The sequence below is a fragment of the Gorilla gorilla genome, chromosome 20 (assembly GCF_029281585.2).
Source record: "Gorilla gorilla gorilla isolate KB3781 chromosome 20, NHGRI_mGorGor1-v2.1_pri, whole genome shotgun sequence".
NCBI lineage: Eukaryota > Metazoa > Chordata > Mammalia > Primates > Hominidae > Gorilla > Gorilla gorilla.
The window spans coordinates 29,232,441-29,260,024 of NC_073244.2; the positions used below are offsets into that span (position 1 = coordinate 29,232,441).

The following is a 27,584-nucleotide window of genomic DNA, read 5'->3' on the forward strand; positions in this document are numbered from 1 at the left end:
CTTTTGAGTTCCTGGTCTCTGTGGCCTCCTGACCTACATGCGTTGGGAGATCCACAGCTAAGACGCCAGGACTCCCTGGAAGCCTAGAAATGGTGAGAGTACCGGGTCCGACATCCCGAGAGAGGGGAAGGGCTGGTTGGAACCGGTGGGAAGTGGCTGTGGCGGGACTCAGGCCTCCCTGCAGTCAGCCCCACAATCTGCGTTCGGAGTTCTAGCCTGGCCCGGCCTCAGACACGTTCAGCGATAAGATGGCGGCTGTACTGACAGCCGGGCCCGAGCGTCTTGTCTCTTCCCTGGCAGTGACCGTGCCCTGGCCTCTCTGGGCAGCTCTGCACCCGCAGCGCCGAGTCTCTCCCAGATTGTGCAGGGACCAGGGGAGGGTCGTCAGGGGAGAATCCTGACTCGGGTGAGGAGTTCCTGAATGGGAACAGCTTTGGTCCGTGGGGTTCCTAGTTCATCTTTTCTCTGAAATATTTATGGGAGTCATCGCAAAAATATTAAAGAATTTAAAGAGTTGTTCAAAAATTATAGAGCACCCCTATGGGTTGTAGTTTGTGGTCCATTAGAGGGGCTTGAAGAAAAGACTTTTATAAGATGCATGATGAAAAAACCCAAATCCTGTAATCAGGCACAGTTACGTAGTTTCCTAATTTCCACCTTGAGCCTACAAATTTCCTGATTATGTAATCAGAGCTTAATTAGCTGTTTATATTTGGTTAAGACTGAATTTCGTTTCCTCTAATGTAGTAATTTTTTTAAAATAAATAAATGCATTTGAGTTAGATTTTTTTTTTAAGTAGGAATCCAGAGAGTAGATTTCCACCTCAGCCTAATTCCATATCACTTAACTATTTTCTTTTTTTTTTTTTTTTTTTTTGAGACGGAGTTTCACTCTTTCGCCCAGACTGGAGTGCAGTGGCGCAATCTCGGCTCACTGCAGTCTCCGCCTTCCTGTTTCAAGCGATTCTCCTGTCTCAGCTTCTTGAGTAGCTGGGATTACAGGCGCCTGCCACCATGCGCGGCTAATTTTTGTATTTTTGGTAGAGACGGGGTTTCACCATGTTGGCCAGGATGGTTTCAAACTCCTGACCTTGTGATCCGCCCGCCTCGGCCTCCCAAAGTGCTGGGAGTACAGGCGTGAGCCACCGCTTCTGGCTATGCCCTGCATTTTTCACATGTTTTTCAAGAAGGGTCTCAGATGTACCCCCCAATCCTCCTTTACTCTAGCCTAACTGTGGCTTAAAGTAAAATACTAAATTTCCAGCTCCTTCTGACAATTCCAAACGCTAACTTTTCCTCCGTAATTCAGATTATTAACTTTTTTTTTTTTTTTTTTTGAAACTGAGTCTCACTCTGTTGCCCAGGCTGGAGTGCAATGGCATGATCTCGGCTCACTGCAACCTCCACCTCCCGGGTTCAAGCGATTCTCCTGCCTCAGCCTCCCGAGTAGCCGGATTATAGGCGCGTGCCACCACGCCTGGCTATTTTTTGTAGAGACCATGTTGGGCAGGTTGGTCTTGAACTCCTGACCTCAGGTGATCCACCCGCCTCGACCTCCCAAAGTGCTGGGATTACAGGCGTGAGACACCGCGCCCGGCCGCTATTTGTTTTTTAGCGTACTTTTTTTTTTTTTATTTCGAGTCTACTTCTGTTGCTCAGGCTGGAGTACTGTGGCTCACCGCAACCTCCGCCTCCCAGGCTCAAGTGATTTTCCTGCCTCAGCCTCCCAGGTAGCTGGGATTAGAAGCATACACCACCACGCCCGGCTAATTTTTGTATTTTTAGTGGAGACGGGGTTTCACCTTGTTGGCCAGGCTGGTATCGAACACCTGACTTCAGGTGATCTGCCTGCCTTAGCCTCCCAAAGTGCTGAGATTGCAGGCATGAGCCACTGCGCCCAGCCTGGTGTACATTCTTGATAATGTATTTTAATTAATCTTTTTTTTTTTTTTTTTACAGCGCATTGGATGGAACATTTAAAGAGATTCGTTTTCTATTTTTAAGTCTTTTCCTTTAGAAGAAAGCAAAGAATAATCCCCTTGCAATGTACTGTAAATAAATCTTTGTGTGTCTTTCTCTTTATCTTCCCTAGGCACAGAGATCTTATGAGAACGTTTTGGGGTAATTTTTTTTTTTTTGGAAACTTTATGGGGTTTTGTGTCCGCAGTCACCATTTAGTGTTTTTCTCCTCCTGGATTTTAGTACTGTCTGTGAATAAACGAAGATACTGTGTCTATGTCTGCTAGAGTGTCTAGGTAATATCAGCTCCTGGGTCGTTTTCTGCCATAGGACAACCTGAGGTATGGAGTGTAGCCTCTCCAGGGAGGAGGTTGATGCCCTGGGGCTGAGAGGCATCTCCTGGCATATTCTTCCTTTGAAAAGCTGACATTTAGACATTAAGATTGTCTTCACCTAACCCATCTTCCATTTCTTGGAGACACATTGCTGGTCAGCCAATCAGATGCTGGTACTGAGAGCAAAACAGAAATAATTTCTGCCACCTGGATTCTCTAAGATTTGTGAAAAAAAATAGTATCCCCAAAGACAGGAAAAAAACCTGACCCCAGTGAGAAAGTGCAAGAATTTGCAAAGTAAATTGCACTTGAGGCACTCACTGGGGCATAGTGCAGTGTCTCCTCAGAGGGGGTCATTGAGCATTTAACTGAGCAGGGTGGGTTGGGAAACTCTAAGTGATTGTTGGATGACCTGACTTGACACATGACTGAGACACATCTGTGTGTGTGGTTTTTTTTGTTTGTTGGTTGTTTTTTTTTTTTTTTTTTTTTTGAGATGGAGTTTCTCTCTTATCACCCAGGCTGGAGTGCAATGGCAAGATCTCGGCTTACTGTATCCTCTGCCTTCCGGGTTCAAGCAGTTATCCTTTCTAAGCCTCCGGAGTAGCTGGGATTACAGGCGCCTGCCACCACACCCAGCTAATTTTTGTATTTTTTAGCAGAGACGGGGTTTCACCACGTTGGCCAGGCTGGTCCTGAACTCCTGACCTCAGGTAATCCACCCGCTTCAGCCTCCCAAAGTGTTGGGATTACAGGCGTGAGCCACCACGCCTGTAATCCCTGGGTTTGCCACCTTGAAAAGATTTGTTCGCTTATATTGACTTCAGTTTCTTAACTGAAAATTGCATTTTATTAGTAGAGCTTGAAAGGTTAAAAAGAAAATGTTTACAAAGGGCATAAAAGAGGTGAGTTTCAAAATATATTCCATTTGTTAAGAGTTCTCATTTACCGTTTTTTTTGTTTGTTTGTTTTTGTTTGTTTTTCCCAGAATGAGTTTAGGAAACTTCTCAGGTGTGTTTTTATGGGTAATTTCAAACAGAATTCCAAGGCTTAGATTTTGTAATGCTATCAAGGAAAATAATAGGGAAATCTCTCTTTTATTTTGGCTGTAGAAAATAAATACATTTCCATAAGAAAATGTGGTAGATAATTGGTGAGTTGCATAGATTCATGAAAACAACAGTTTTTCTTTCTGTATGGTAAATTTCTGACAGTGAATATTTTTGTTCTATAGCCTGTGATCTTGATTTCTGATTTTAATGCTAAATATTACAAGATGAAACTTGGTACCTCTTAGGAATGTTCACATATGACTAATTGTTTAGTACATAATTTTTAATGCAAATAATAAAATAATACATTTATTGTCTGAAAGGAATAGATACTTTGGGTTTTCTTGTTGAGGTATGAAATGTAAGCACCTTAAAATTTTTTTCCTTCATATGAACACTGTGTTTCAGTAATTTTGCTAGATGTTTAGTTTTAAAAACTGAGTAAATAACTCTGACATAAAAATTGAAGCTTGAGCCCAGGGACTCCAAGCTAAGGCTAATATTGAGCCTGCAAAAGGAGGTTATTAAAGGCACTGTTAGTTCTACCTGGGGAGCCTCCGCTGCAGATTTCCCAGCCTGCTCACCCTAGCCATGGAAGAAGCTTTTATTCCGAGAGAAGCTACACAGCCCTGGAAAGCTGGGGACCCTCAGGCAGACGCAGTTAAGGTTAAGATGGAATGGGACTGAAAGGATCTCACTGAAGATAAAGTTATTCTTGCTTTGAGGCAGTTTCTAGACTTTTAGAAATAAAACAAAGTCAGATTTATGTAAAAAAAATTAAATTCTAAAGGAGTATTGCAGCAGGAGGAAGTACCAACCATAAGATATTTAAGGATTGCAAAGGATAGGCAGACAAGGGCTTTCTTTCATAGGAAGGAGCAAATAAGATTAGAAAGAAGGTGGTAGGGGAATGGCAAATGGAGGGTGAAAAATCAGATTCTAGATCAGAGAATATTTTATCCTTAAGTCAGCATTTTCTTAGAAGGGACATAAAATTGGGTTTATATTGGCTCAGACTGAGAATAGCTCAAAGTTCAGGAGCTGTGGGAAGAAGATAAACTTAAGTGAAGTTTGATTAACAAGTATTCTATTTTGACCACTGAAGACAAATTTAGCCAATTTTTCTATGAGAAAAAGATTTGCAGAGTCTATGTCTGGCTGTGATAGGTAAGCACAAAAAGGATAGAGAATTTTATTTATTATAGCTATTTACCAGGATTATCTTTATGCTTCATCTTTCTTCCATTTGACATTTCCTGGGTTGTATCTTTTATTATAAACTGGTCACTACAGTGTTTTACTGAGGTCTGTGAGTAGCTCTATCAAGTTATTGAACTTGAGGGAGATTATGGAAGTCCCCAATTTTTAAACAGTAGCTCAGAAACACAGATGGGGATGGCACGATTGCTCATGCCTGTAATCCCAGCATTTTGGGAGGCTGAGGTGGGCAGATCCCTTGAAGTCAGGAATTCAAGACGAGCCTGGCCAACATGGTGAAACCCTGTCTCTACTAAAATTACAAAAATTAGCTGGGTGTGGTGGTGTGTGGCTGTAATCCCAGCTACTTGGGAAGCTGAGGCGGGAGAATCACTTGAACCCTGGAGGCAGAGGTTGCAGTGAGCCGAGATTGCGCCACTGCACTCCAGCCTGGGCTACAGAGCGAGACTCTGGCTTTAAAAAAAAAAAAGAAAAAGAAAAAAGAAAAGAAAGAAAGGAAGAAATGTAGATGGGCCCATGGAGTTTGTGACTGGCATCTGCAATAAGGACAATATTGTGGGACTGAGCCCTGAACCAAGGTCTGTGCTGACTCTGGGTGGTTTCAGAATTCAAATGTTAGACAGTGAGTTGGTGTTGAAGAATTGTTTGGTGTTAACAAACAATTTGGTGCCAGAAAAAATATCATGGAGGCCTGGCCTGGAATAAAACTCCGGGCGTGTGGGAAGGAGAGGCTCTGCTTTCCTGTACACAGGCCGTCACACTGCTGCTCATTGTTCTGTGATTCCAGATCTCCTCTTAGGGTGAGAGAGGACTGAAAACTTAGAGAAAAGGAGTTCTGATGACAGATTCCATTTTTCCACAGCTGCCACCACCGGATTCCCACCCACTCACAGTCATGCCCACTGGACATTGACATGTGCACAGCCCTTCCAGGACTAGGCACCACCCTCAAAAATTTAACCACAGCATTTTTGATCCTAGTGTTTTTTGCCAAAATCCCACAAAATTGTCTACAAATTTTTGGCATATCCCTACCCCCAGACACTGAATCTGCAGCAGTAACCTCTTTTCTCCACCAACTTGGGGTTCTGGGCCACCTGTTCATAATCTCGCCTGCCTGCATGGACCCAGAAATAAGTAGCGCAAGCCAGTCCTGCCTACACTGCACTCTTCTCCACCCATTGAGTTCCTTTCTCTTAACTCTTATTTTTGTTTTAGGGGTACACGTGCAGGTTTACTATATAGGTAAAATTGTGTCATGGAAGTTTGATGTAAATTATTTTGTCACTGAGGTACGAAGCATAACACCAAACAGATTTTTGTTTTTTAATCTTCTTTGTTCTCCCACTCTCCACCCCCAGGTAGGCCTCAGTGTCTGTTGTTTTCCCCTTTGTGTCCATGTGTTCTTATTATTTAGCTCTTACTTAGAAATGAGAACATGGAGCTGGGCACGGTGGCTCACACTTGTAATCCCAGCACTTTGGGAGGCCGAGGCAAGTGGATCACGAGGTCAGGAGTTCGAGCCCAGCCTGACCAACATGGTGAAACCCTGTCTTTACTAAAAACACAAAAATTAGCCGGGCGTGGTGGCACACGCCTGTAATCCCAGCTACTCAGGAGGCTGAGGCAGGAGAATTGCTTGGACCCGGGAGGCGGAGGTTGCGGTGAGCTGAGATCTGGCCATTGCATTCCAGCCTGGTCGACAAAGCTAGACTCTGTCTCAAAAAAAAAAAAAAAAAAAAAAAAAAAAGAACATGCATTTGCTTTTCTCTTTCAGCATTAGTTTTCTAAGGATAATGGGTCACAGTTTCATCCATGTTGCTGCAAAATACATGATCTTGTTCTTTTTTATGGCCACACAGTATTCCATGATATTTATATACTATATTTTTCTTTTTATATAAATATTCTACTTTATTTTCTTCTTATTTTATTATTATTATTTTTTGAGATGGAGTTTCACTCTTGTTGCCCAAGCTGGAGTGCAATGGCATGATCTCTGCTCACCACAACCTCTGCCTCCTGGGTTCAAGTGATTCTCTTGCCTCAGCCTCCTGAGTAGCTGGGCTTACAGGCATGCGCCACTATGCCTGGCTAATTTTGTATTTTTAGTAGAGACAGGGTTTCTCCATGTTGGCCAGGCTGGTCTCGAACTCCTTACCTTAGGTGATCTGCCCTCCTCGGCCTCCCAAAATGCTGGGATTACAGGCATGAGCCACCACGCCCGGCCTTCTAGAAATGGGGTTTCTTCATGTTGCCTTGGCTGTTCACAAACTCTTGAACTCAGGCAGTCTGCCTGCCTCGGCCTCTTAAATTGCTGTGATTACAGGCATGAGCCACCGCCCTTCTGTATTATATTTTCTTTATCCAGTTTACCATTGATAAGGATTCAGGTTGATTCCATGTCGTTGCTATTGTGAATAGTTCTGCAGTGACCATGAATGTGCATGTGTTTTTATGTCAGAATAACTTATATTTCTTTGGGCATATACCCATTTATGAGGGTGCTGGGTCAAATGCTAATTCTGTTTTTAGTTCTCTGAGGAATCACCAAACTGCTTTTCACAATGGCTGAACTAATTTACACTCCCACCAGCAGCGTATAAGTACTCCTTTATCTCCACAACCTTGCCAGCATCTGTTTTTTTTTTGTTTTTTTTTTTTGTTTTTTGAGACAGAGTCTCACTCTGTTGCCCAGGCTGGAGTGCAGTGGCACGATCTCAGCTGACTGCAGTCTCCACCTCCTGCTTCCCAGGTTCAAGCGATTCTCATATCTCAGCCTCCTGAACAGCTGGGATTACAGGCATTTGCCACCATGCCCGGCTAATATTTTTTATTTTTAGTAGAGATGGGGTTTCACCATGTTGGCCAGGCTGCTCTCGAACTCCTGGCCTCAAGTGATCCACCCATCTCGGCCTCCCAAAGTGCTAGGATTACAGGCATGAGCCACCGCGCTTGGCCCTGCATCTGTAATTTTTTGATGTTTTAATTATAGCCATTTTGGCTTGTGTGAGAAGGTATCTCATTGTGTATTTTCTTTTCATTTCTCTAATTAATGATGAGTATTTTTTTCATATGCTTGTTAGCCACACGTATGCCTCCTTTTGAAAAGCATCCGTTCATCTTCTTTGCTTCCTTTTTAATAAGGTTGTTTGTTTTTCCTTGTAAATTTATTTAAGTATTTTATGGATTGTGGATATTAGTTGTTTGTCAGCAGCATAGTTTGCAAATATATTATTCTATTCTGTAGGTTGTCTGTTTACTCTGTTGATAGTTTCCTTTGCTGTGAAGAAGCTCTTTGGTTTAGTTAGGTCTCATTTGTCAATTTTTGCTTTTGTTGCAATTGTTTTTAATATTTTCTTTTTTCTTTTTTTTTTGAGACGGAGTTTCGCTCGTTGCCCAGGCTGGAGTGCAATGGCATGATCTGGGCTCACTGCAACCTCCACCTCCTGGGTTTAAGTGATTCTCCTGCCTCAGCCTCCCAAGAAGCTGGGATAACAGGCATGCACCACCATGCCTGGCTAATTTTGTATTTTTAGGATAGGCAGGGTTTCACCATGTTGGTCAGACTGGTCTCGAACTCCTAACCTCAGGTGATCCACCTGCCTCAGCATCCCAAAGTGCTGAGATTACAGGTATGAGCCACTGCACCTGGCCTGTCCCGTTTCTTTATAACGCTCATGTTTCTCACGCTGAGAATAGTTGTGCACTTTGGGTATTTAAAGAGAAATTTTTTTTTAGAGGAATATTTTCTGGTGGAATTGATCAATATTATATCTAATCTGAGTTTTGTTTTTAAAGATGCTTTTAACTTTTTATTTTCTCTTGATATAATCTTGCTCAGATGGAGAGCTGTTTTTTGCTCGAATCCTTTGGGTTTCTGTTTCAGAAGCCCTATTAGCATCGCATGATATCTGTGAATGAGGTGGGCTGTCACAGGGAGAACTTAGACCTATCTCTATCCAGACTCATGCTGGAAATCCAGCAGTATTTTTTTCATGTCACCATTTTAAATAGAAGCTGAGGCTGAAACACTGCTCCCATTCCCATTACTGTGAAGGTGCAATTTCACCCAGGAGGCCTGCAGGCTCTCCTCCTGCAGCTCAGGCTTCATTGTCTGATGTGACACTGGAGTGCTGCTGTGGCAATTGGGGTTCATGTAAGATGTGAGCTGCCAGCTATCAGCTTTGTGTTGTGAGCTGTGTGTCAATGGCAGATAGTAGGCATCAAGAGAGGACATGGCCATCAGGAGAGGGCAAGCAGGGTGCTCTAGCCCAGTGCTAAAGGAGTTAAAGAGCCATTGCTTTAAAATATAAACAGCCAACAAGGTAATACCCTATTCAACCATTTCTGTAGGAGAGTGGGAGCCTACCTTCAGCAGGCACCTGGCTTCATGTTGCATAACCTCCTGTTATGAAGATGTGAAAAGTTTATTTTGTCATTGAATATAACCAATAAGCTTACACCGATGGCCTTGCCAATTGCCAGGTGAATTTAGGATGAACTACATATGACATGGTCCTGTAAATTTTTCCACTTGTGGACTAACTGTGGTGACTGTGTTTCTGTCTTGACGATCTCTTGAGCAGATTGACTGTGATGCGTGTCACATTCAGGTTAAATTGTGTAATAAAACAGTTTTCTTTCTGTTCTATCATTTTGGAGTTTTTCTGGGGCTGGAGAAAATTTTTCTTTTAATTATATTTTCCACACACTGTCTAGAATTACCAGACATTATATAAACTCATAAGATGCCAACCAAGCTTTACTCTAGAGGAGACTTCCTCTCAGGCTTCCAGTCAACTCACAGATTTCTACAAACTTCACAGGGTAGCAATCAACCATTTCACCTCTTTCAGTGACTGTTGTGTCTTCAGACCTGAAACTGATTCAGAGACCAGGGGGACCAGAAACCCAATCAGAGTAACATGTGAGTGTTGAGTAGACATGTAGACATGAGAATCTCCGCTTTCCCCTTCCTCCTATTGCTAAAATACCCACAAATATGCAAGTAACACCTGCTGCAGATCTAAATTCTGAATCTAGGTCTTGAGATCTGGGAACCAAAAAAAAAAAAAAAAAACAAACCTTTCATCTGAGGAATGCAAGTCCTTTTAGTTGTCAAACTCAGAGAGACATTAAAATGAGAACACAATTTTGTCTTTCTCCCACCTTTGAACTATGTTTTTTGTTGTTGTTGTTGTTTTGAGACAGAGTCTTGCTCTGTCCCCAAGGCCGGAGTGCAGTGACGCAATCTTTGCTCCCTGGGACCTCCACCTCCTGGGTTCAAGCGATTCTCCTGCCTCAGCTTCCCAGGTAGCTGGGATTACAGGCATGTGCCATAACAGCTGGCTAATTTTTGTATTTTTAGTAAAGAAGGGGTTTCACCGTGTTGGCCAGGCTGGTGTTGAACTCCTGACCTCAGGTGATCGACCCTCCTTGGCCTTCCAAAGTGCTGGAAAATTACAGGCATGAGCCACTGCGCCTGGTCCTGAACTAAGAGTTTTTTTTTAATCTCTTAAAACTGTTAACTGTTGCCACTAGTAGCTATAAATTAATAATGCCACACTGGACACTATAACCCATACTCTAAATTTTAATGATGTATATCCAATCAATAATCAATGTCATTTCTGTAAATATAATAAAAATTTCTGGTAAACAACTTTGCATCAGCCATCTCTCTCTCCCTCTCTTTTTGCCTTTTCAGATCAACTTGTAACTGCTCCTAATCAAAGTGTAGATGACAGGCAACTTGAAGGTTTGCTCCCAGGTTACAATCCTCAAGCTTTGCCCAAATAAACGGTCTACTTACATTCATGTTGCCTTAGCTTTTTTTCTTTTAGGTAGACATATCTTTCAGAACGTGCTAAAGCAGCCTCTATAAGGGGATCTTTCCTTTGATTGTACTCTGCTTGCTGTAACACCCAAGAATGAAGAGCCAGGTTGATCCCACCTAGAATCTGCAAATAAGGTCTGTTCTCTTCCTGGAATTTACAAGATAAGGCCAGACTTTGAATTGAGAATGTAGAGAAAACTAACAAGAGACATTTTCTGCATTGTCAGATGTCAGCATAGACATCTTAAAGTTCCTCTTTGAGAATGTGATTCTTTCAGCTTCTCAGATCTTGTCCAGTGACCTGCTACAGTTATGTGAGGGGCACCAGGTATAAATAGAATCTGATGGCAGAATACGTAAGTGTGAACAAGCATCTTCAGAGTTATAGAAAGGTGATAATGTATCCAGAGCCATAACCACAACTACACCTGTCTCTAAAATGTGGGACTGGAGTAGAATATTCCTGTTCTTCCTCTTACCTAAGAGCTGGATAATCAGGACAGGCGATCCAGGTTCTGGAGCTTCTCCAGGGCAGTTTAATTTTTTGTTTAGAATTAGCCTGAGTCTCTCCTGTCTGTTTTATCATTGGGCCATCAGCCCAGGGTCACTGGGAACTCTCACAATCAGCTGGGTGTCTTTGAGACATTTGAGGATGTCCAGAGCAGAATTGTGCCAGGGTAGCAAAAGTGGTTAATTCTGCTTCTATCTCAGTGTAAAAAATTGAGTCATCTTGTGTTTGCTCCTCCCCTCACACAAGAAATGACTTTGGTGGGTACCCAGATGAATGTTTCTCCAGTTTTCAGATACTTGGGTGAAAAACAACCAGGATGTCTGGAGACTCAAACAAATAAACGAATTGCTTTTATTTTATATGGCGATTAGAAAAATAGATGAAGCAGTCATCCAGGAACCATCCAGGAACTTTTAGACTTGACTAGCAACTGAATAAAGGGTTGAATTAAGCATCATATGGTTGATTCATTGAACAGATGTGTGCAAAAAATTTTGCCTTTATTTGGGCCCCTTTCTTTATATTGTAGTGACTTCTTCTGTCATCACCTGAAGGGATATTTATGAACAGAAGAGTTGTTATTATTATATACGTTTCTATTACCTGCTAAGAATACATATTTATCTTCTAATAATTACCCTAGAGAACCTTAAGACATTTATTTAAATTGCTTATTAGTATGCATTATATAATGGACAGGGCAGTGGCTAAAAAAAATTATACAAACTCTGAGATTTAAGTTTCTCTTAGGCAAGTTTAGGAAAGCAGAACTGGAAATACCCCCGTGGCACAGAGAACAGAATTCTACATAAGGTCCACTCCCTGCCCCAGTTCTGTTCAGATTCACTCTATTTGGGGTCTTGTTTAGATCTGGCCCCACTCTGGAGTCTTGCCTCACAGAACTGATTGGAAGAGATGAGAGTTTTGGCTGGTGAATCCTGCTGCCTTTCTAAAGCTGGTGCTTACAATTTTCTGAACCCCAAAGGAGATAAAGGGAAAAATAAAGTATGTATTTTAAGGTCTTAATTTTTAAATTTTCTATTAAATCAGTGCTTGCAGATTCCATTTAGCATCTTGTTTTCTATTCCTGCAGATTCAGTAGTTGCTCCACTAGTCACACAAAAAAAATATAAACACAATAAAAGTTTCTCTAAACTGCATTAAACTTTTCTCTATTCAGGTAATTTGTCTACATTTAGCTTTTATTGTATACATTTTCTTTAAAAAACCAAGAACAGAAACAGAAGATGAAATACATGTGCTGGGCCCTTAACCTAATGCTGGGAATTATTAAATACTTAGTACCAAATCGCAGTGTGTTATGAGGATTAAATCACATAATGTATTATTCGTATTAGTGCTCTGCAACATACTCTTGAGCACATAGTACCTGCTTAAACATTGCATTAGTACATGTGTATATGTTGTTTTCCAAATGTAGGCTTATTCAGGCACTCCTACCTTTTATTGCCTCTGTAAACTTTAAAGAACCAGCAAAGAATTTGATGCTTTAGGATGGAGATTAGTTATCTTCATTTGTGCCAGAAGTAATTGTGTTGTGACAAGAGTACGGAGTTTAAGGGACTCTGTGCTGTGCCTGCTTTCTCTAATGCTAATAATGAGCCCAGGGGGAGCATCATAAGCATTGACAGGGGACTTAGTTAAAACACACATTCATGGCCGGGCGTGGGGGCTCATGCCTGTAATCCCATTTGGGAGGCCGAGGCGGGCGGATCATGAGGTCAGGAGATCGAGACCATCCTGGCTAACGGTGAAACCCCATCTCTACTAAAAATAGAAAAAAAATTAGCCGGACATGGTGGCAGGCGCCTGTAGTCCCAGCTACTTGGGAGGCTGAGGCAGGAGCATGGCATGAACCCAGGAGGCGGAGGTTGCAGTGAGCCAAGATCACGCCACTGCACTCCAGCCTGGGTGACAGAGCGAGACTCTGTCTCAAAAACAAAACAAAACAAAAACACTCATGTACCCTTTGAAAACCTGCAGAATCACATTACATAAAGAGGGACTAAAATTACTGAGTGGTTTATACGCTCGTTAAAGCTTGAGAGACAATGCTTAGCTAAGTAGTTATAAACCCAGGGTTCTATTAGTTTGGTGCAAAAGTTATTACAGTTTCTGCCATTGTAATTAATGTGGATTACTTAGATGTGGATACTCAGATTACATGGCCAATTCACAGAAATATCTTTGCTCGTGCCCTTTCCACGGGTTCTTTTTATTATTGGACACATCCATGTTGTTTTAATTAAGAGCCTCATGTGATTCTAAGGTGAGGCCAGAATCACTTATGAGGGGTTGAAGATACACTCATGAAGAGTTCAGTTTCACCTGTTTACTACAGGGTGATTATAGGGCCTGTTCTGTTTGGGTTTGGTATGGACAGGGCAGTGTGGCCCATATTTTTATTACTGTAGCAGAGATTGTTGGTGTCTGTAGCAGGGGAGGGCACCTAAAGAGAGGAAAGGAGAAACTTATATTTCTTCTTCATGGGGAAACTCATTGTTCCTGAATTTTTCATGTTATAAAGGACAGAAATGGGTGGACTTTTTCAGCGGGTCTTGGTACTTCTGCCTGTGGGTGTGGTGGTAGCAGGTAAACAGGTGGTGCTGACACCTTTAAAGGCATATTCTCAAGATGCAGGTGTAATTTGTCCAGAGAATCTCAACTGAAAAGGAATCCCAGAGAAGGAGGAGATAGGGAAAAAAATATGCCTTTTTTTTTTTTTTTTAGCTAAACACATCTGAGATCAAGAACTGTGTCCACTCTGCCTCGTGGATTTCCATGCATTTAGTACTTGCAAACCTTTACTTCTCTTGCGTTTTTCCTCCCTAATGAGTTTGTTTTAACTACTTTTGAAAATTTTATTGATAGTCAAGGGTCTCTGAAAAATATTTCTTTTTAGAGCCTTTTCTAAGTTCTCCACATCATGGCTTTTTATATGCCATGGAGGAGTCTCACCATTAATTTATGATCTGCAGTATTAAAAATGTTTCCTTTGTGGCTGTTGAACATGGGAGGGTGAGGATACTCAAGATTCCTGTTGGGGAAAAGCTGGAATCCTTAGTAAAGATGGAGAACAGGTACTGTTGAGGCTCCATTTGTGTTCCCCATTAGCACTATGCAGAACGGGATTAAGGAAATGCTTACTTAAACAAGATGAGGGCCGGGTGCGGTGGCTCCCACCTGTAATCCCAGCAGTTTGGGAGGCTGAGCAGGTTGGATCACCTGAGGTCAGGAGTTCAAGAGCAGCCTGGCCAACATGGAGAAACCTCATCTCTACTAAAAATACAAAAATTAGCCAGGCATGGTGGCGCATGCCTGTAATCCCAGCTACTTGATAGGCCGAGGCAGGAGAATCGCTTGAACCCGGGAGGCGGGGTTTGCACTGAGGCAAGATTGCGCCACTGCCCTCCAGCCTGGGTGACACAATGAGACTCTGTCTCAAGAAAAAACGATGAGATTTATTACCCAGAAAGTTTGAAAGATAATTATCAGGAGATAACTGCTCTCTAGGGTGCTCAAAAAAGACTCCTTAAAATCACTACTAAAAATTACAGAAAATGGGAAATATCTGTATCTTGAATTTTGCATAAAACTGATGTTTCTGTATGGTTGCATTCAGCCTATAATTTCCTTTTTTTTTTTTTTTTGAGATGGAGTTTTGCTCTTGATGCCGTGCTGGGATTACAGGCATGAGCCACTGCCCCCAGCCAGCCTATAATTTACTTTTTGGGAACAATATTTCAGCAGTGATGCTGTGTTATGTGTGTATCAGCACATCATAAACATTTTTCCTACTGCTGTTGATGTTTATGATTCACTTGGATAAGCACTCTCTGACAGATTTTTTTTTTTTTACTATAGAATTATTTTTTTTCTTTGTTATTTTATTTTATTATTGTTTTTGAGACAGGGCCTCACTCTGTTGCCCAGCTTGGAATGTAGTGGCGTGATCTCGACTCACTGCAACCTTCGCCTCCTAGGTTCAAGCAATTCTCCTGCCTCAGCCTTGCAAGTTGCTGGGACTACAGGTGCCCACCGCCATGCCAGACTAATTTTTGTAAAGGCCTTTTTTTTTTTTTAATTAAGTATCTTTATGCAGCTGATGTGTGTAAACTATCAAATTTAATTTGGCAGCTGCTCTTTCTTAGAGTTTCTTTGCATATATCTGTCCTTGGAAAATGAAGAGTTTCATCTTTTATAGTCCAGAAAAACTGGAAAAAACACAGGTTCTTCCGTATACTGGATGTTTGATAAAATATTCTTCTTAGGCCAAAATCATTGGCATTATTGGTGAGCTTGTTAGAAATTCAGAAACTCAGACTTTATTCCAGATGTTCTGGAAAAAAAAAACTCCATTACAAGATCTCCAGTTTATTTTACACATTAAAATTTGCTAGGTACCTTCTAACTCAACATGTCTTTTCCATCTCAAAAATACACAGAACTCATTCTCTATGATGTTAATATAGCACTCAAAAATATACATGCTTGTGTTAATGCCTTTAATTTTATACTTTATTATCCAGAAAAGTATCATATATACACTGATGTTGTGGATCTTATTCCACTCTTTTTTTCAGAGTTAGAGAATACATAAGAGAATATTTCTGTGTTGAAAATTATTTTCGGCCAGGCATGGTGTCTCACACCTGTAATCCCAGCACTTTGGGAGGCCAAGGCGGATGGATCATCCGAGGTCAGGAGTTCGAGACCAGCCTGGCCAATATGATGAAACCCCGTCTCTACTAAAAATACAAAAATTAGCTGGGCGTGGTGGCGGGTGTCTTGTAATCCCAGCTACTTGGGAGACTGAGGCAAGAGAATCACTTGAACCCAGGAGGCAGAGGTTGCAGTGAGCCGAAATCGCACCATTGTACTCCAGCCTGGGCAACAAGTGCAAGACTCTGTCTTAAAAAAGAAAAAAAAATTATTGGAGGATTTCAGTCATTCCTATAAGTCAGAACCTGTTCTCTTTACTCTCTCATTTCACCTTCAGTCAAATTAAAAATTCTGCCGTTGGCCACCCGGTAAATGTGTGTGTATGTGTGTGTGTGTTTTTTTTTCAGGGACCATTGACATTCACAGATGTGGCAATAAAATTTTCTCTGGAGGAGTGGCAATTCCTGGACACTGCACAGCAGAATTTATATAGGGATGTGATGTTAGAGAACTACAGAAACCTGGTCTTCCTGGGTGAGAATAACTTCAATACACAATCCTCAGATACTGTAAATTTCTTTTTTTGGTGTTGTAGAATGTTTTTTGGTAATTGATGCTTTGCATAAATGAGCTTCACATCACTGTTTTGAAGAAAATCTTGGGAATTTGTCAGTGTAGAAAAGAATTTCTTCAAGATAAACATCTTGAAGTTCACCTTGATCTGAACTTTCCACATTCCTGAGCAGACCTGTAGTTTTTACTCACCATTAGCGATCATTTCAAAATTTAGTGACATAAAATATTGTTGCCCACACCTTAACATCTAAGTGTCACCACCAGCTTTTGATTCAGTGGTACTGGGTAGAGAAATTATTTTATTTATTTATTTATTTATTTATGAGATGGAATGTTGCTGTTGCCCAGGCTGGAGTACAATGGTGCAATTTTGGCTCACTGCAATCCTCACCTCCCAGGTTCAAGAGATTCTCCAGCCTCAGCTTTCTGAGTCGCTGGGAGTAGAGGCATGTGCCACCAAGCCCAGCTAATTTTTGTATTTTTAGTAGAGATGGGGTTTCACCATGTTGGCCAGGCTGGTCTCGAACTTCTGACCTCAAGTGATCCACCCTCCTTGGCCTCCCAAAGTGCTGGGATTACAGGCATGAGTCACCGCACCCAGCCCATTTTCTAAATATTTAGAAATTACTGTTATAAATTAGTGTTTTGGGATGAATATACTAGAATATTCTATTATGTTCTCTTTACTGAGTACATTATTTGAAGAATATGAGGAACATTCATGTTATTTATTTTTAATAAAACAGGTGTTGGTGTCTCTAAGCCAGATTTAATCACCTGTCTGGAGCAAGGAAAAGAGCCCTGGAATATGAAGAGACACAAGATGGTAGCCAAGCCCCCAGGTAGGTGAGAGTGAACACAATGGACAACACAGATAAGACGTCCAAAGGTCAAGGAGAAAGCCAGTCCTTAAAATAGATTTTGGGAAGCTGTGTTCCAAAGAAAATAGTTTCCGGAAAGCCTGAGAGTTTAAAAAATTTTACTCTCACATAGGGGCATCTTCTGCATTGTGCTATTAAATTTTCTAAGGATTCTACTTTCCCTTTTGTGATCTTCCTTGAAGTTTACAGTGACAGCCAAAGTCTTCTTCATGGCATATAAGAGACTGCACAATCTACTTTTTCATATTTTCAAGGGAACCATAAATATCTGCATAATTTTATAAAACTCTGTTAGGCTGGGCAAATGTCTCATGCCAGTAAACCCACACTTTGGGAGGCCGAGTCGGGTGGATCACCTGAGGTCAGGAGTTCGAGACCAGCCTGGCCAACATGGTGAAACCCCTTCTCTACCAAAAATACAAAAATTTGTTGCTCATGGTGTCGCACTTCTGTAATCCCAGCTATTTGGGAGGCTGAGTCAGGAGAATCGCTTGAATTAAGGAAGCAGAGGTTGCAGTGAGCTGATGTCGTGCCATTGCACTCCAGCTTGTGTGAGAAGAGTGAAAGTCCGTCTCAAAAGTAAAAAAAAAACAAAAACCTATGTTAAACTGTTTTTCATGTTTTCTTGTTTTATCATGTTTAAAATATGTGAGAGTAGTGGTTTCTGTTCCATTTGTTTTTTCATTTTTCTGCATAATTCATCCTGTTTTTATTAGTATAGTCTTGAAATACAGTTTGGAATTATTATATTAAGTATGACATCCTCCTGGTTTGTTTTTTTTTGTCAAGATTGCTTTGGCTATTCAAAGTTTATTGAAGTTTTATGTAAATTTTAGGATTGTGTTTTACATTATTATATAAAAGATAGCACTGGAGGCTTCTTTTGAGATGGAGTTTTGCTCTTGTTGCCCAGGCTGGAGTGTAATGGCACCCTCTTGGCTCACTGTAACCTCCACCTCCCGGATTCAAGTGATTCTGCTGCCTCAGCCTCCCAAGTAGCTGGGATTACAGGCACGTGCCACCATGCCCAGCTAATTTTTGTATTTTTAGTAGAGACGGGGTTTCACCATGTAGGCCAGGCTAGTCTCAAACTCCTGACTCCAGGTGATCGGCCCACCTTGGCCTCCCAAAGTGCTGGGATCACAGGCGCTCGGTCTTTTTTTTTTCTTTTTACTGAGATGGAGTTTTGCACTTGCCGCCCAGGCTGGAGTGCAATGGCACGATCTTGGCTCACTGCAACCTCCACTTCCTGGGTTCAAGTGGTTCTCCTGTCTCAGCTTCCCCAGTAGCTGGGATTATAGGCATGAGCCACCGTGCCCAGCTACATTTCTTTTTATTAAGTTGTTTAATTTATATTTAAAATAATTGCTTAAAGATATGAAGTTACTATTAAGAGTTTATTATTTTTTTGATACGTTTTTTCTCATTTCCTGTTTTACTGCCTTAATTTTTGTTTAATTTTGTTGTGACATGCCTTGCTTATTTTTTATTCTGTTTCACATGCTTTCTACAAATGCAGTGCAGTCATCCTGAAATATAATGTGATCATGTTGAAAAATGGAGATTACATAAAGCATCTTAAAGTTAAAACAATACATTTTAATATCATAACTTCAATTGAATACAAAACCTATATCTTTATATTTTCCAGTTTGTTATTGATATTATAAATATTATCTTGTGTATCTATTAATAAATGTAGGCAGATTTAAGTCTTGTTTTTTCTGTTTACAGAAGAAGTTTAAGGGTTTTATGCACCATCATTATAATAGAATTCTATATGTATCTCTATATTTACATTTAACAGAGAGCTATTTATTTATTTATTTATTTTATTACTATTTTTTTTGAGATGGAGTCTTGCTCTGTTGCCTAGGCTGGAGCGCGGTGGCACGATCTTGGCTCACTGCAACCACCGCCTCATGGGTTCAAGCAATTCTCCTGCCTCAGCCTCTTGAGTAGCTGAGATTACAGGCACGAGCCACCACACCCAACTAATTTTTCTATTTTTAGTAGAGACAGGGTTTCAGCATGTTGGTCAGGCTGGTCTTGAATTCCTGATGTCAGGTGATCTGCCTGCCTTGACCTCCTAAAGTGCTGGGATTACAGGCGTGAGCCACCGCGCCCAGCCTATATACATTTTCATGATGCTGTCCAGCATGATTTTATTTTTCAACATAATGCACTCATTTTAGGATCTCTTTTTATTTATGTGCAGTCTCACTGTATTGCTCAGACTAATCTTGAACTCCTGGTCTCAAGTGATCTGACTGTCTTTGCCTCCTAATGCTATCGGATTACAGGCATGAGCCACTGTGCCTGGCCACCATGTAGCATTTGTTATAGGACTGTGTTAGTGGTGATGAATTCCCTCACTTTTCATTTGGGAAAGTCTTTATTTTTGTCTTGTTTTTGAAGTAAAATAATTTTGAATGAAGTATTACTTGTTAGAACTTTTTTTTTGAGACGGAGTTTTGCTCTTGTTGCCCAGGCTGGAGGGCAATGGCGCGATCTGGGCTCACCGCTACTTCCGCCTCTTGGGTTCAAGCGATTCTCCTGCCTCAGCCTCCGGAGTAGCTGGGATTACAGGCATGTGCCACCACGCCTGGCTAATTTTTTTGTATTTTTAGTAGAGACAGGGTTTCTGCATGTTGGTCAGACTGGTCTCAAACTCCCAACCTCAGGAGATCTGCCCCCTTCGGCCTCCCAAAGTGCTGGGATTACAGGTGTGAGCCACTGCGCCCAGCTAGAATCTTTTTTATAAAATCAAAATTGGTAAAGTTCTCAGTTTTTGTTTCGTCAAGTAATCTCTGTACTACTTTTTCTTTTATAGTCTTCTTTTAAGATTTCTTTCATAAATATATTGATCTACTTTATAGTGTCCAATAAGCTTTACATTGCATGTTTAGTGTTTTACAATTTTGTTTCTGTGTTATATATTTTAGAATATGCCACCTCATAGCAGTTAATTGTGTTTTGATGTTTTAGTTTATATTATCATTTTATATGACAATATTAAAGTCTGTACAATTTAAGAATGGATAGAGCAAAATCAAATATTAGTCTTTCATTCATATATCTATTTCCAATATAGTTATGTTTGTTTCCCTGTATAAATATTATCTCTGTATCTTTTATGACTGTATATTTTTTGTGTAGGTTTGTTGTGAATGGTTGTTTAATCTTTTCTAGGTAAGCAGTCATAAACATTTTACTAGTTTTAGCATCTATTTGTGAATCTATATTATTTTTGTGTGGGGAAAAATTTTGGACTTGACAATAATTTTAAAACTTATCAGAACATTATTAGGTATTATTATTCATTTTTACTCGTCAAAAACACATAATCTTTACAGTCAAATGTTTTTAAATATTTGGTTTAGTCATATTAATGGTATTGACAATGCTACGCAACATATCCCTAGAATGTTTTTATCTCACAAAACTAAATCTCGACACATTGAACAGCTACCAGTTTTTTTTATTTCTTGGTGCTTTTCAAATGCCACTATGTTTTCTGTTTTTAACAGTGTAACTGCTAGATGTATCTCATTCTATCTCTGACTTTTTGTGACTGGCTCGTTTCATTTTGCATAATATCATCAAGCTTTATCTTTATAGTTGTTAAGAATATTTTCTGCTTATAAATCCTGAGTGATATTCCAGTATTTTTATATTTCAAATTATTTCTACTGAATGAGTTGGTGACAGAAATTTGCATTGCTTTTAGTTATTGGCTTTCAGTAAAAACAGTATAATAATTATAGATATGCAAATAGCTCTTTATATAACTATATATATGACAGTTTATATATGTGCTGCATTCTCTTTTATTATTCTACTTTTTAACTTTTATATTCATAGTAAATTGTTTTAATTCTGTAGCTCGTAATGTGTTTTGAAATCAGGAACTGTAATGCCTTCAACATTGTTTCTTTTTTTGAAGATTGTTGAGTATTTTATTTTCTCTTGAGATTCCATATACTTTTGGTATTGCTGTTTACATTTTTTCAAAAATGAAGTTAGAAATTTAGTTAAATATCATTAAATCTGTAGATTACATTGAGCAGCATGGACATCTTCAAAATATTAATTATTTCAGTTTTTGAATAGATGCATTCTCCAGAGTGTGCTGTTTAATTTTTATATATTTATAAATTTTTCAGGTTTTTTTCTATTATTGTTTTATACCCTCATTCCATTTTGGTCATACAAAGTAATGCATAAAAATTTTGTTTTACGAAATTTGTTAAGACTTTTTTCAAGGAGAATCTTGTAAGATTGTATGAGTATTTATTTATTTATTTGAGACGGAGCCTTGCTCTGTCACCCAGGCTGGAGTGCAATGGCCTGATCTTGGCTCAGTGCAACCTCCTCCTCCCAGGTGAACCTGCCTCAGCCTTCCAAGTAGCTGGAATTACAGGCACCTGAACCATGCCCAGCTAATTTTTGTATTTTTAGTAGAGACAGGGTTTCACCATGTTGGCCAGGCTGGTCTCGAACTCCTAACCTCAGGTGATCTGCCTGCCTTGGCCTCCCAAAGTGCTAGGATTATAGGCTTGAGTCATCGCAACCGGCCGTATGAGTTATTGAGAAGGGTGTGTATCCTGATGTTGTTGAGGAGTGTTCTCTATACTTCTTTTAGAAATAAATGTTTTATACTCTCTTCAAATTTTCTCTTTCCTTATTAATATTCTATCTTGTTTTATTTTTATTACAGAAAGTGGCGTATTAAAATATCCTATTATAATTATATTGCTCTCTATGTGTTTCTTTAATTCTGTCAATATTTGCTTTATATATTTGAAAGCCAAGTGTGAGATACACACACACACACACACACACACATTTGTTATATTTACAGTAAATGACTGTATTTACAGTCATTTACAATGACTGTAAATTACAGTATTGTTAATTTCCTTCTTTGTCTCCATATAGTTTTGACTTAGAATACATTTTATAAAATATGACACTTTTTGACTTCAGATATAGCTTATGTAATATTATTTTGATCTCTTCTTCTCTCATTTGATTAATATCTGCATAGAATGTCTATGTCCGTCTTGCCACTTTCCGTCTTTTTATCATTAAATCTCAGCTGACTCTTGCAGGAAAGTAAGTTGGATTTTGGGTTTTAAGATTTTTTAAATAAATCCTTTTATTGAAAATATGTCTCTTGATTGGAAAATTAATTGTATATATATTTAAATAATTTTCTGAAACAAAAAATAATGTTTTATTGTTTTATTTGATTCTTGTATCTTTGTCCCTCATTTTCTCCCTTTCTGCCCTCTTTTGTGTCTGTTTCACTTTTGTATTAATATGCTTTTACTTCTTGTTTCGTTCATCTAAACATATATTCTTTATGGTACCTTGGGGATTACACAAAACCTCTAAAAGATATGAGAATATATTTTAATCTAGTAAAAAGTGAACTTCAGCTGAATACGAAAATGTTTCTTTGGCTGTGATTGGTGGTTTACACCTGTAATCCCATCACTTTGGGAGGCTGAGGTGGGCAGATCACTTGAGGTCGGGAGTTCGAGTCCAGCCTGACCAACATGGAGAAACCCTGTCTCTACTAAAAATATGAAAGTTCCCAGGCGTAGTGGCACATGCCTGTAATCCCAGCTACTCTGTAAGCTGAGGCAAGAGAATCGCTTGAACCCAGAAGGCGGAGGTCACAGTGAGCTGAGATTGTGCCATTGCACTCCAGCCTGGGCAACAAGATTGAAACTCCATCTCAAAAAAAAAAATATTCTTCCTCAAATTTTTTATTTTTATATTCTCTAGAATTCTTTAAATTTTATAGAATAATTACAAATGTTTTCCGCACCGTTATAACAATGGTAGGAAATTTCATTTTTATGTAAGTATGTGCATATCTTTCCTAGAAAATAATGTATTTTTATATGATTATGTGTTTTCTTTCTTTTTTTTTTTTTTTTGAGATGGATTCTCTCTCTGTCACCCAGGCTGGAGTACAGTGGTGCAGTCTTGGCTCACTGCAACCTCCACCTCCTGGGTTCAAGTGATTCTCCTTCATCAGACTCCTGAATAGCTGGGATTATAGACACACACCACCACACATGTCTAATTTTTGTATTTTTAGTGGAGATGGGGTTTTGCCATGTTGGCCAGGCTGATCTTGAACTCCTGACCTAAGGTGATCCATCTGCCGTGGCCTCCCAAAGTGCTGGTACTACAGGTGTGAGTCACCACACCTGGCCTGTCATTTTCTTGAATCATATTATTTTCAATGGAAGAAACTGCTTTCAGTATCTTTTATGCATAGGGCACATGCAGTGCCAATATACTTTTTCAGAATTTGATTACTTCGGAAGGTTTTTTTATTTTTGGCAGGACAGATTTGCTGATGGTATTATTCTCACTTGATAAGTATTTTTCCAGGACTTTGACTATATCACACAGTTCCCTTCTGGCCTCCAAAATTTTTGTTGACAGTTCAGTGGTTATGTGAAAGCCTGCTTGTAAGTGATACATCACTTTTTTCTTGCAGTTTCCAAGATTCTCTTTTTGTCTATGACTTTTAAAAGTGTGCTTATATATGTGTTTGTTATAAGTATCTTTGTGTGTTTCCTAGTTTGTTTGTTGAGCTTCTTCATTTTTATTTTATCTTTCTTTTAGAATTTTTTTGTTTGTTTTTGTTTTTTGAGACAGAGTCTTGCTCTTGTCTCCCAGGCTGGAGTGCAATGGCGTGGTCTTGGCTCACTGCAACTTCCACCTCCCAGGTTCAAGCAATTCTCCTGCCTCAGCCTCCTGAGTAGCTGGGACTACAGGTGCTTGCCACCACACCCAGCTAATTTTTTGTATTTTTAGTAGAGATGAGGTTTCACCATGTTAGCCAGTATGGTCTTTATCTCCTGACCTCATGATCTGCCCACCTTGGCCTCCCGAAGTGCTGGGATTATAGACATGAGCCACTGTGCCTGGCCAGAATTTTTTAGTTATAATTTCTTTTTGTATTTTTTACCTCCACAATTTCTGTTTTTTTGATATTTCATACTTTTGTTACCCTCATTTTTCTGTTTTTCTGTAGTTGTCTGTGTTTCCATTTCACTCATTGAGTATTATTCAATTTAGGACATTATTAAAAGCTACCTGTTACATAATTTATGGCATAGTCTGAAAACAATTGTCTTGGTTAGAGATTTTGGGAGTCTATCAAACAGGTTCTTATGATGTCTTGTCTGAATTTAGTTTTTACTTTCTAGTTAAAGGAGTTTATTCATGTTTCTTTATATTCATCACTTGCTACACCTGTTCCCTGCCTGTGGTACTGCAGTTTCTCTGCTGCTGTAACATTTACGTTTAGTCTCAGCAAACTCAAAGTGTCACTTCAAAGTATATGACCAGTTCTTTTAGCACTTTATGTCATTGGAAACAGAAACCAAGTGTCTGGAAAAGCCCCTCAATGACAGAAATAAAGATGTATGTGCCAGTATTTTACTTGTCTTTTAAAAAAGAATTCAGGAGCTTACAATTTACTTGTAAAGGCTCTTTGCTATATTGGGGAGCAGAAAGAGCTGTTTTGGGTAGATGCAATAAACTTTTCTCTTCTATGAGGCTCTTTGTGGTACTGCACATACTTAACTCATTTATACATTTTCCACAAATGTATTTTGGTCTGTATGTTTTTGTTACATTTATGTCTATGAAGTAATTATGGCCTATGGTATTTTGCTATGCCATCTTGCTTATGTAGTTTGTATAATTTTATAGCTTAGATTTGTAAAGTGTATCCATCTGAGTCTAGTAAGATGAAGTAATTTGTTATTTCTATTTTTTTCAGTTGTGTGTTCTCATTTTGCCCAAGACCTTTGGCCAGAGCAGGGCATAAAAGATTCTTTCCAAAAAGTAATACTGAGAAGCTATGGAAAATATGGACATGACAATTTACAATTAAGAAAAGGCTGTGAAAGTGTGGATGAGTGTAAGATGCACAAAGGAGGTTATGATGAACTTAAGCAATGTTTGACAACTACCCCAAGCAAAATATTTCAATGTGATAAATATGTAAAAGTCTTTCATAAATTTTCAAGTTCAAATAGCCATAAGATAAGACATACTGGAAATAATTCTTTCAAATGTAAAGAATGTGGCAAATCATTTTGCATGCTTTCACACCTAACTAAACATGAAAGAAATCATACTAGAGTGAATTGTTACAAATGTGAAGAATGTGGCAAAGCCTTTAATGTGCCCTCAAAGCTTAATAATCATAAGAGAATTCATACTGGAGAGAAACCCTACAAATGTGAAGAATGTGGCAAAGCCTTTAATGTGTCCTCAAGCCTTAATAATCATAAGAGAATTCATACCGGAGAGAAACCCTACAAATGTGAAGAATGTGGCAAAACCTTTAATATGTTCTCAAGCCTTAATAATCATAAGAGAATTCATACTGGAGAGAAACCCTACAAATGTAAAGAATGTGGCAAAGCCTTTAATGTGTTCTCAAGCCTTAATAATCATAAGAGAATTCATACTGGAGAGAAACCCTACAAATGTGAAGAATGTGGCAAAGCCTTTAACCAGCCCTCACACCTTGCTACACATAAGAGAATTCATACTGGAGAGAAACTCTACAAATGTGAAGAATGTGGCAAAGCATTCAGCCAGTCCTCACACATTACTACACATAAGAGAATTCACACTGGAGAGAAACCCTACAAATGTGAAGAATGTGGCAAAGCTTTTAAAGTATCTGTACACCTTACTACACATAAGAGAATTCATACTGGAGAGAAACCTTACAAATGTGAAGAATGTGGCAAAGCCTTTAACCAATCCTCAGCCCTTACTACACATAAGATAATTCATACTGGAGAAAGACCTTACAAATGTAAACAATGTGGTAAAGGTTTTAGCCAATCCTCAACCCTTACTAAACATAAGATAATTCATACTAAAGAGAAACCCTACAAATGTGAAGAATGTGGCAAAGCTTTTAACCAATATTCAACCCTTAATAAACATAAGATAATTCATGCTAGAGAGAAGCCTTACAAATGTGAAGAATGTGGCAAAGCCTTTAACAAGTCCTCAATTCTTAACAGACATAAGATAATTCATACTAAAGAGAAATCACAAACCTTAAAGATGTGACAATGCTTTTTATGAAATCCCAAACTTTTTTAAACATAAAAGAAATGCTGGTGGCCAGGCACAGTGGCTTACGCCTGTAATCCCAGCACTCTGGGAGGCCGAGGCGGGCAGATCACCTGAGGTCAGGAGTTCGAGACCAACCTAACATGGTGAAACAACGTCTCTACTAAAAATACAAAAAAAATTAGCCAGGTGTAGTGGTGGGCGCCTGTAATCCCAGCTACTTGGGAGGCTGAGTCAGGAGAATTGCTTGAACCCGGGAGGTGGAGGTTGCAGTGATCCGAGATCACGCCATTGCACTCCAGCCTGGGCAATAGGACGAGACTCTGTCTCAAAAAAAACAAAAACAAAAAAAAGTGCTGGTGAGAACTCGTAGAAATGTGAAGAATATGAGAAAGCCTTTAAATGGTTGTCTCACTTGATTGTAGGTAAGATACTTTATACTGGAGAAAACTCCTACAAGTGTGAAGAATATGGCAAAACTTTTGACTAATGCTCACACCTTGGTGCACAGGAAATAATTTATATTTTAGACAACTTGTACAAATATAAAGAATGTGACGAAGCCATTAATAACTGCTCACATTTTAACATCAGAGAGCTAATACAAGCATTAAAGGTGCAATTACTGTCAAAAGATCTTCCAGAAAATGTAAGCCTTTAAAATGTATTAAATTTATTGCTGTAAATTCTTATGTCTTACAGTTCAGAATCTCTTCATGCAAATTCTGTTTTTACTTTTCTAGTACTCATACTAGACCCATAATTTTCTTGATTCTTATTTCATTTTGTTTTATAGGTTATAAAGTATTCATTATATTAGCTGGTCAGTGATTATAGTAATTGTTTTTATGAAATTTAGTAGTGCACACAAAATAATTTTCAAAGGTAATTCCATTAGTGTATTAAGTTTTATTTAGTGTTAGAACATTCCATTTTGTTCTTTTAAGTGCAGAAACTTATATAAGCCTACTTTTTTTTTTTTTAAGATGGAGTTTCACTCTTATCACCCAGGCTGGAGTGCAATGGTGCAATCTTGGCTCGTTGCAGCCTCCACCTCCTGGGTTCAAGTGATTCTCCTCCCTCAGCCTCCTGAGTAGCTGGGATTACAGGCATCTGTCACCACGCCTGGCTAATTTTTTTATTTTTAGTAGAGACAGGGTTTCATCATGTTGGCAAGGCTGGTCTCGAGCTCCTGACCTTAAATGATCTGCCCACCTCGGCCTCCCAAAGTGCTGGGATTATAGGCATGAGTCACCGCATCCAGCCAAGCCAACCTTTAGTTATTTTAAAAAAAAATTTTTAATAATTGACATAAGTACATTTATTTATTGAGTCAATTTGTTCGGGTAAGTACTAGGGAAGCTTCGTAAGTTTTGAGGATATTTTTATACATAA

General features: G+C 39.4%; 1 protein-coding gene across 2 annotated transcripts; it reads left to right on the top strand.

Moving 5' to 3' along the window:
• On the top strand, positions 1-26,876 carry ZNF723 (zinc finger protein 723). 2 transcript variants are annotated; one of them, XM_055372333.1, is made up of 4 exons: positions 1-92; positions 16,005-16,131; positions 16,920-17,015; positions 24,871-26,876. In XM_055372333.1, exons 1-4 carry the CDS (start codon positions 90-92, stop codon positions 26,184-26,186), a joined length of 1,542 nt encoding a protein of 513 aa, XP_055228308.1. In that variant the 5' UTR covers positions 1-89; the 3' UTR covers positions 26,187-26,876. The 2 variants fall into 2 exon arrangements, with proteins under 2 accessions (XP_055228308.1, XP_055228309.1); XM_055372334.1 differs by lacking the exon at positions 1-92 and having other exon boundaries at positions 16,003-16,131; positions 24,871-26,147; positions 26,624-26,707.
• The last annotated feature ends 708 nt before the right edge of the window (positions 26,877-27,584 follow it).

Coding starts and splice junctions, on each gene's coding strand:
- ZNF723 (XM_055372333.1), top strand. Junction 16,132..16,919: donor CAGAAACCTGGTCTTCCTGG/GTGAGAATAACT, acceptor TTAATAAAACAG/GTGTTGGTGTCTCTAAGCCA. Junction 17,016..24,870: donor GATGGTAGCCAAGCCCCCAG/GTAGGTGAGAGT, acceptor TATTTTTTTCAG/TTGTGTGTTCTCATTTTGCC.